Genomic DNA, 10,071 nt, shown 5'->3' on the forward strand with positions numbered 1-10,071 from the left:
TAGTTAAATTCCGCAAAGGACGGCGGAGTCCTCTATAGTTAGTTAAATTCTGCAAAGGACAACGGGAGTTTGTTTTTTTATTTTTATTTTTTAAATTTCTCTCTTTCTCACTGTTTATTTCTGTTTCTATTTTAATTATGTAAAGCACTTTGAAATGCCTTGCTGCTGAAATGTGCTATACAAATAAAATTTGATTGATTGATTGATATAGGATGTTTGGTTTGCAAAAGAGCATGCAGAAAATGTCCCCACTGCACCCATAAATCTGTTTACTAACCCCTCTGAGTATACATAGTATCACTTGAAATTATACAATACTTTAACAAATAAAATATGAATTTTATTTAGATTTTAAGACTTTAAGGTGAATTGGAGAGTTTAATTTACTTGCTGCATTAAACCAATAAATTTTTTTAATGGGGATATTAAAGGTGATCATTATGCTTCCTTGAACGGGTTAAATAGATCACTGGGCTAATTAAAACATGTTCATTAATTTTTTTTCATTAATCATACTTTATTCTACCGAGTTCTTCCTATTTTGGCCTCCTGTCAGAATGAGCTGTTGTAGGGCCACTGTCACTTTAAATCCAATTAAGCTGCTGCTGGCCACGCCCCCAAACTCAACGTTTACATTGTACGTGTAGATGTGCAATCATACAACTGTACATCTTTGAAAAGCAGAAGTGGAGCCTCCTGTACAGCCAACAAAAATGCAGCAAGCAGTTTCTGGGTGGGAAAAATCAGCTGACTAAACGTGCTGGAACTCCGCTTGGGTTGCTAGGTAACGGGTTGGGCTAGGCTGGGGTTGCTAGGTAACGGGGCAGTGCCTTCGGAAGGTTTTCCAAACACCAAAAATATTAACTTATTGCCAAAAAACAACTGGGTGTTTTCTTTTTTAAGCACTTTAGCTGTGTTTAGAAACAAACGGAAGCACAAAAACGTGCAGAATATAAATTTTGCATAATAGATCCCCTTTAATATATATGTAATTTGGCTTTAGAATTACGCAAACACAAGAATTACATCAGCTGAGTGATATAACTGGTCAAAAGGTAAAGATAAAAGTCAGCCTCTGTTCATTTAAGGACACAGACAGAAATAAAATAAGCTAACAGATCTCCTAGCAATGTGGCTGGAGAGTCCACCTGTCTGGTAGCTTTAGTAAAACCGCAGCACGATTAGTAGAAAACTCTCCAGGGGGAAGGACCAGCAGTGTCCAAGAAAAGAGGTCAGATCACATTCTTCTGGCTCTGCAGCAGCTGCTTCCTCCAGCTACAAGCCGTGACCTCCACACACGCATACCTATCATAATTCTCTGTGCTACGTGCTTATGTTTCCGAATCTGTTAGACCCTGTTTTGATTTGGGTTTGTTTACTTTGTGAGCTGGCAGGCTCAGTAGAGCGGACGTCGGGTCCGTGCTCGGGTTCCCTTCCCTTCCTTCCAGGTGCATGTGTGCGTCGGTTCACCGGGCAAACTCAAAAACGCTGACTTGACTGAGTCATAAAATGTGTGAGGGAGGTGGGGGGTGGCGGCGTTTATGTTCCTGTTCAGCTGCAGCACAAGTCCTGGGTGTGTTAATGTCTCTGATTTGACCCTGTCTGTCTCTTCAGGACTTTCGGGATGCTGTTGCTAAGGCAACGCGTCAGAACGGGAAGCCGGTGGTGGACGAGCGGATCCTGAGTCAGATTCTGTACTACCTGCCGCAGCTGTACCAGCTGAACAAAGACCTGCTGCGAGAGCTGGAGGACAGGGTGGCACACTGGTGCGCTCCCACTCTGAACACTCAAATTACACTGGGATTTAGCAGTAAATCCCAGTTCACAGACAGAAAGTTGGATTTTAGTGAGAGAGCAGCTCCCAAAAAACATTTTTGACTGTTTATAAGTTTATTTTTGCATTAATTTGAAGTCAGTTTTCAGCAGTAACCAAACTTTTTAGTATTCACCATTTTTTGGTAGCAACTAGTTACATTTACTCGAGTAACATTTTGAAAAAAAATTTACTTTAGTAACTTTATTATGAAGTATTGCTACTCTTACTTGAGTAAAATTTCTGGATATTTCACCTACTTTGAGTAACTTAGCTGAATGAAGAACAAGCTTTTCTTAACCAAATTGATCAGACACACCTGCAGTTTTTGTTAAAGTTTCATAAGTTTTAAGTCCTGTAGTTAATCCATACATGCAAAATTACAACTACTGTCTTCTAACTAAATTTAATTAATCTGAGTTAGATTGTAGCTAGTTACATTTACTTAATAAAATTTTTTAAAAATCCCCCGTACTTTTAGGAGTATTTTCGCTACTTTTACTGTAGAAAGAGTAGTGAGAGTTCTGGATTCTCTACCCACACCAGAACAGACACACACCTGCCATTGCCATTTTTGTTAGTTTTGTATGTTTTATTTAGAAAGAAATTGATTTGGAAAGATGTTTCTCTTTCCGTATCTTGTAATTATGCTATTTATATAAATTATTTCAATTCAAGCCTTTAAAATACCAAAATTTACACAAAACTTTATATTTTGTCCATCTGATGATGAATTTTTTAAATATTAAATGACTTATGTTTTCATTTGTTACTCAGTACTTGACAGTACTTGACTTTTTATCAAATAATCTTTTACTCTTACTTGAATAATTTCTTGGATTGCTACTTTCTACTTTTACTTGAGTATCATTTTTGAGTACTCTACCCACCTCTGATATGCACAAAACGTTTCTTACTGTTTACTGCTTTCTGTATATTTTAGTTTAGAATGCGTTGGATACATGCAGAATCTGTTTTACTATTCTTAAGTGAAACTAGTTTTCACCCGTTGGATTCATTGCAGCCTCTTTGCGTTTCTTAACAGGAGCGACCACCAGAGATTGTCGGACATTTTTGTCCAGAAAGGTCCCTATCTGAAGATGTATTCCACCTACATCCGCCAGTTTGACAACAATGTAGCTCTGCTGGACGAGCAGTGCAGGAAGAACCCTGCATTCGCAGCTGTCGTCCGGGAATTTGAGGTAGATTTGGGCTCTTATTTCATGTTTTTTCTTTTTGAATTGCAGTGGTATAATCTCTTCCAAGGATTTTACCATTAGCTGTAGGGTTGGGGTTATATATCTGCTAGAAAATGCGGTAATCGCTATGATAATAATCCAAAGCAGAAAGCCAAATCGCACAGAAGTGGTTAACCAGAAAAAAAGCAGCTTTCCTCAATTCCCATTTCAGTCCCTGCAGAGTGGCACATCTTCACTGCGTTGTGACTTGAGGCGGTAGAAGCTACCGCTAACTAGCTAGGTAGCCTTTTTCATCTATTGTGTCAATGCAAATTTATCGCCACTTTGCTGGGTGAAGTTTGTACATTTATGTAGAACTAACCTAGAGATTATCAGGAGAAGACGAATGGCCTTCTTCTTCTTTTTGTTTTTTATTGGTGGTTTACAAGAAAGGTTTAGTAAGCATTACGTCCACCTACTGGCACGGAGTGTGGCTCAAAATGTCTATTTTTTTATGCACGTAGTATTGATTATTATATTTTTTAATCAACTTTTACTGAAAGTATTGAATATTTTACTTGGTGATTTTCCCTGTAATATATTAAATAAGTTAAAAGGTTTTTGATTGTTTTTATTCCTCCAACATTAGCCTTCTTTCTGTCTCATATATTAAACATACTGTAATTCCATGTTGTACCGTTTCAAATTCTCCACAGTATTGATGTCATTGATCTTTTTCTGGAATATCCTTCCACCTTTATGCTACAAACTTGTAAAATGCCATAGAAGATGAATTTTCCTTTTGGAAAAATTTTTTATTTTATTTTACAAAGTAAGCAGCAGAGTTGCTCCAAAGCTAAGTTGGTTAACATTTTTTAATAAATATTTTCCTGTGTGAGATCATGCTGCAGCAATAAAAGATGAATTCATTTTAAGGCCTAGTAAATACTTAACTATCCTGCCTCTGGCTTCCAGTGCAAATATAGTGTCTGGTGCTGTTGCTACATCACAGCAACACAAGTTTAAATAATTTGTAAGGTTTGTTGTGTTTGTGTTGACGACTGCAGCCTTGAATTGTTCTGCGTTTTTTTGTTTTGTTTTGTCTCAGATGAGTCCGCGATGCGCCAGCCTGGCTCTGAAACACTATCTTCTGAAACCAGTGCAGAGGATCCCTCAGTACCAGCTGCTGCTCACAGGTACAGACTCCTCTCCCTCTGAACACTTTAGGTCACCAGTTTATTAGATCATGGCAATGTTTTATTGGCAGCACGAGAATGAAGCTTGCAGTGAAACCAGCATTTATGGTCCTGGCTGCAGCAGTGGATATTTCTGTGGCATATCGCCACCTTGTGGACGTTTGCAAAAATCTATTGTGCAACAATCTGGACGAGGGATATCTTGAGATTGAAACATGCAGACTTTTCATTTAAACTATTGCAATAGTATAGGGATGAGATAAATTGGTTAGTTTAGATTTATTGTCAGTGGCAAAAGAAAAACTCTACCATAGGACCAAGAAAAAAATTCAGATAACTAAGATATTTGGTATTTTTATGGTATAGAGAAGTTTAGCCATCTCAAAATCAACAATATTTATTTATTTGACTAAAAGACTTAAAAAAGAGGAAGAGGAAAAGATTACCATGGTTTAAAGCAAGACAAAAATAATGTTTAAAATAGAATAAAACGTAAAAATTTTTAATTAAATAAACAAACTTGTCTAAAGTTCACAACATGATGAAAATAAATAAATAATATAGGACAAAGTTAGACTAAATACATGTTTCATTCATTGAGTCTACTTGTAAAGTGCTCTATAAAAAATATATAAATACAACAGACAGAAATTTAAAAAGTGAGTGTTTCTTTCACTTAGAGAAGAATTTAATAACATTAATTATGACAGAATAAAAAATGACTCTAGTAAAAATGAAAAAGAAAACAGAGTAAATAACTGAACTTTAACCTCACAGTTTTGCTGTAAAATAATCTGTATTCAAAGCTGTTTTTACTCTTGCAGATTATCTGAAGAACCTCCCTGAAGACTCTGAGGACTATAAAGACACACAGAGTGAGATGAAAATCTGTGTTCACCTCTAGCATTGAGACTGAAAACACGCCTTTCACTGATGTTTTATATTTCCTCTCCATGCAGCTGCACTCAGCGTCGTGAAGGAAGTAGCCAATCATGCGAATGACATCATGAAACAAGGGGTGAGACTTTTATTCCCACTAAACGCCGTCTGTTTTGCAGCGTCACGCCTCGCCTCTTCTCCTCTGTGCTGCAGGATAATTTTCAGAAGCTGATGCAGATTCAGTACAGCCTCAACGGCCAGCATGAGATCGTCCAGCCAGGCAGGGTAGGTCCAGAACCCAAACAGTCCGGAAGATCCTGTCACAGGTTCAGGCTGAAGCCAAACAACGCATGAACATGTCCTCCGTGTCCAGGTGTTCCTGAAGGAGGGGACGCTCATGAAGCTGTCCAGGAAAGTCATGCAGCCGAGAATGTTTTTTCTGGTGAGCAACGAGATTTCTGCTGCAGCATTCTGTAATCTGATTGGTTAAAGCACCAAATCATTCATTAAGTTTGACTCGTCTTTGAAAGTGAAATCTAACTTTTCAGAATCTGGAAAGTGCTACTTACATTTACAGCCAGGTATTTTCATACACCTAAAAAAAACATTTTTTTTCTCACTGCCTGAAGTGAAGTCAGATTAAATTTATCTTGTTTTATATTAATTAGCATAAAATGTATCTAATCTACTAAAGTGAGAACATTTATTTGTAAGACATTATTTTGTGACTTTTTTGTATATTTTAAGAGAAAGGTCATTTACTTTAACACAATTTCTTTTGTTTCAATGTATTGAATATTTATTATTCTTAATTTCTCAACGACTTTTTTCTGGAATAAAGATTGTTTTATATTTTATACATTAAATGCTTCTGAAATTGTTTTTTTGTTGTTGTTAAATGAATATTTTGTTCTTGGAGTTGTTCATGTTGTGTGCGAGAGACATTTCAAAACATTTAGTTATATTTTAGTTTACCTTGTCCCTGCGGTAGACTGTAGAATATTATCACAAGACAATACTAACAATAATAAATTATGTCATATAATAGTGAATTTAAACTTTCTCTTTTAGTTCATTTATATTGTTTTTAATCTCAAAGTGTACTGCTGGAAAAGTTTGAAAAATTACCTAGAAAATGTGTAAAAAGTGTTTGAATTTTACTTTGGGAAAAGGAACTAATAGATAAAATATTGATTTATTTCTATTTTTATTTAATTAATGGCACATTTGTGACCTGTCTAGATTGAAAACAGTTGAAGAAGCTTCCTTAAAAAAGAGGTTATGTGTCATCTTAGGTAAATTTTTTTAATACAACTTATTTCTGAATTGTTTCTTTTAATTTTCCAGTTTAATGATGCACTCATGTACACCACTCCGGTCCAGTCTGCCCAGTATAAACTCAACAGTGTTCTGTCGCTGGCTGGAATGAAGGTTTGAGACGCAGTTATGATTATAGTTTATGATTATTTTTCTGTTTTTTTTAATGGCAAACATGATTCTCATCTGTTTATAAACCCAAACCTCGGTTAGTTATTGTCATCGTGAGTCAACAAAATCTCGACATCGTTGGTGATTTTGTTTTTTTTTTTTCTGCGTTTCCAGGTCAGCAAGCCGAGCCAGGAGGCCTATCAGAACGAGCTGAACATCGAAAGCGTTGAGCGCTCCTTCATCCTGTCTGCCAGGTCGGCGCTCGGCTTCAGAGCGACGCTGCCACCGCCGAGCGTCCGCTGTGACTCTGAGCTCTGATGCGCTTTGTGTTTGCAGCTCGGCTAAAGAGCGAGACGAGTGGCTGGAGGCCATCGGGAAGGCCATCGAAGATTACACGAAGAAGAAAATAACCTTCATATCCAGCCGCAGTCAGGAAGAGGTGACGATAAATCTGTGTGGGCATCTCAGGAAACGTTGATATATGACGGCTGTGTATTATTTCAAGTCCACTAAGAAACTAGGCTGAAAATACATGGTAATATTTTGTGTTTTTGCGGTGGGGTGTTCAAAGTGGGGCCGGGGGGCCATTTGTGGCCCCTAGATTGATTTTTTTGTGGCCCTCCTGACCACAATTCAAGAACAAATTAGAACAAAACTACAACTTTTAAATTAAAACCTACTTACAAAATTTTTTAGCTGCAACACAAAGTAATCATCTTTTCCAAGCTTTCAGGGTTGTCATAGTAACTAGGAGCACACCTACTCATTCACTGATGCTCTAAAATACACCTTGTTGCATCTAAATATGCTTTTAATTGCTGTATTAAAACTTGGCTGAACACAGAAAGTGTTTTCAAGTGAAAGCTGACCTAAGATCCTGATTTTACTTCTGAGAACAAATAAAATATTTATTTCTGTTTCTTCAATCAAGCCCAAAATAATAAACAAAGTGGATGCCTTTCATTTAATAAGGAAAAAACATTTAAAGGTGTTGAATCTACTGTCCCATTTGCACAAAACTTATTTATTATTTGCTTAATTAGAATAGTTAATGATTAGTTTAATGTTGAGATGTTGAGTAGGTACTTTTTGGGTGATTTTAGTTTTTTTTAATGATATTTCACAGAGAATTTAAGTGGAAAGTTTAGTGGAAGAAAAAAGTATGGCTAAAAAAAAGTGCACCAGCAACAGGTGTCATAAAATGAGCTTTTTGATACTTGTTTATCTTTGTAATATTTGCTCAGTGTCTGTCCATGCAGGCAGAATGTGTCGTCGACAGCGGCGCCCCGTTAGGCTCAAAAGCTCCAATCTGGATCCCAGACCTGAGAGCCACCATGTGCATGATCTGCACCTGCGAGTTCACTCTCACCTGGAGGAGGCATCACTGCCGGGCCTGCGGAAAGGTCTGCGCCACATTTAGGATCAACCTTTTAACGTAGCAACCAAGCCCTAATGCTCACTTCCTTATCTCTCCACCAGGTGGTGTGTCAGGCCTGCTCCACCAATAAGTACTATCTGGAGTACTTGAAGAACCAACCGGCTCGCGTGTGTGACCACTGCTTCGCCAAGCTTCAGGAAAACAGTGAGTTTTTTCAAAACAATCAGCAGCTAGAGGGGGTTTATTATGTGGTTATGCAGATTAGATGCATGCAGTCAATAAGACATCTTTATGATGCCATATAGAGATGAAAATAGTGGCCAAAATTTCAAATTTGGACTATGAAATAGATAGTTCACATTTTAGCTACTACTAAGCGTACGGAAGAGGATTAGAGCCGCTTCCAAAAATAAAGAATTCAGGGTTTTTTTTCTCAGAATTCAGACTTTTTTTCTCAGAATCAGAAGCTGTTTATGCTCCATCTGGCAAATCCAGAATTAAAGCTCAACTCTACCAGGTCCGTCTGTTGCAGGCTTTCAATCTGAACACACAGTAATGGGATTATTTTTCATGTGCTAGCAACATAACTGGCATGCACCTAAGAATGTCTGGTTGTTTATTTTGATTTTGACATAGATTAACACAGACTTAGAATTCTGAGATTAAAGTCAGAATTTTGAAAAAAACAAACAAAAAAATCAGAATTCCTAGAAAGAAAATCAAAATTCTGAGGCAAAAAAAATCTGAATTCTGAGAAAGTAAAAAAATATATAAGTGTAAATCTAAAAATTAAATCTAAAGTTTTTAAAGATTAATAATTAACTTTATCATCTAATGTAATCCATTTTAGGCGACCGCTGTGCTTCGTCATCAACATCTCCCATTAAATCTGGAGCGTTTTCCTTCACTAGAAAACAGAAGAAGATTCCAGCTGCGCTAAAGGAGGTACAACACCTAAACAAACACAGCGTGTTCTCAGTCGGTGTATTCAATGCCCTAGCGTCTGACTTATCTCCATGGCAACCAGGTGTCCGCCAACACAGAAAACTCCTCCATGAGCGGCTACTTGCACCGATCCAAAGGCAACAAGAAGCAGTGGAAGAGGCTGTGGTTCGTCATAAAGAACAAAGTTCTGTACACCTACGCTGCTAGCGAGGTACGCCGCTGGTGTTCTCCCGACCGTGGCGCGGCGCGGCGCGGCTCCCTCTAAACTGGTCCCGGTGTGTTTTGGTGCAGGACGTGGCGGCTCTGGAGAGCCAACCGCTGCTGGGATTCTTCCTGAGGGAGGAGAAGAACGGGCCGGCTCAGAAGCTGCAGTTCAAGCTGTATCACAAAAACACGCTGTTCTACATCTTCAAGGCTGACGACATTCCCACGGCGCAGAGGTGCCCAAATAAACACAGTCAGACACAGATTTAAAAAAAGTGTCTGTCAATTTAAAACAAGTCTTTTTGTGCTTTCACGTCTAGATGGATCGAAGCCTTCCAAGAGGCGATGATTCTGGAGCAGTAGATTCTCGGATCCATCCGGACGGATTACAAACCGCACACTTAAACATTTCAGACAAACAGCCGGCCTCTGACGCTCGGCCGTGCCGACTCGGGTCGGGTTCTGAGCGAGTCGCGGCTGCAGATCAACAGTCAAGTCCAGAAGCACGTGTGAGGAAGTTTAACCAAAGTGTGCGGAGAAATCTTCAGAAGTCTAAAGTCTGGGAATGAATTTCAAAATGCTTTGAGATGAAGGAATCACGACAAGCACTCGCTGACAAAAACACAGCTGAGCACCCAGATGGAGATTAGGTTAAAGCAGGCGGTGCAAGGGTGAAAGGTCATCCAACTGAGACTAACTGGACACAAAATAGGAAACGGTCAGGAACAGCAAAGGCAGCTAAAATGACAAAAATATATTTAAAAATAGAAAAAGTAAAATATCAAAGATCACCTATAACAACAGTCTGCAGCCTGTGGCAGAAGGGCTCTTTATAACTTTGGTAAAAAAAGGAACCACTTCCTGTTTTAAAATGTTTTTATTTCTATTTAATGTTTGTTTTACCAGAATAAAAACACACTGAGATTAAAAACCTCTTTTTAAAGGAAGTCCTGGCCAAGAAGCAGCAACAAATGCAACACAAAATGTTACACAGAAAAAGAAAATGTTAGGCTATTAGAAAAATATTAATAACAAATGCAGGTTTTCAAT

The 10,071-nt window shown here is 38.1% G+C and overlaps 1 protein-coding gene across 1 annotated transcript in view; it reads left to right on the forward strand.

Moving 5' to 3' along the window:
• fgd6 (FYVE, RhoGEF and PH domain containing 6) overlaps positions 1–9,784 on the forward strand; it is a 25,574-nt gene extending 15,790 nt beyond the window's left edge. Inside the window, exons 3-18 of the mRNA XM_017302690.1 lie at positions 1,615–1,766; positions 2,859–3,015; positions 4,100–4,187; positions 5,012–5,062; positions 5,147–5,205; positions 5,280–5,351; positions 5,440–5,508; positions 6,414–6,497; positions 6,669–6,748; positions 6,831–6,933; positions 7,754–7,897; positions 7,974–8,076; positions 8,723–8,817; positions 8,900–9,028; positions 9,109–9,257; positions 9,342–9,784. Coding sequence (XP_017158179.1) covers positions 1,615–1,766; positions 2,859–3,015; positions 4,100–4,187; positions 5,012–5,062; positions 5,147–5,205; positions 5,280–5,351; positions 5,440–5,508; positions 6,414–6,497; positions 6,669–6,748; positions 6,831–6,933; positions 7,754–7,897; positions 7,974–8,076; positions 8,723–8,817; positions 8,900–9,028; positions 9,109–9,257; positions 9,342–9,384 — 1,578 coding nt within the window. The 3' untranslated portion in view covers positions 9,385–9,784. The remainder of the gene's footprint in view (positions 1–1,614; positions 1,767–2,858; positions 3,016–4,099; positions 4,188–5,011; positions 5,063–5,146; positions 5,206–5,279; positions 5,352–5,439; positions 5,509–6,413; positions 6,498–6,668; positions 6,749–6,830; positions 6,934–7,753; positions 7,898–7,973; positions 8,077–8,722; positions 8,818–8,899; positions 9,029–9,108; positions 9,258–9,341) is intronic.
• The last annotated feature ends 287 nt before the right edge of the window (positions 9,785–10,071 follow it).

This window comes from Poecilia reticulata, linkage group LG23 (genome assembly GCF_000633615.1).
Source record: "Poecilia reticulata strain Guanapo linkage group LG23, Guppy_female_1.0+MT, whole genome shotgun sequence".
NCBI lineage: Eukaryota > Metazoa > Chordata > Actinopteri > Cyprinodontiformes > Poeciliidae > Poecilia > Poecilia reticulata.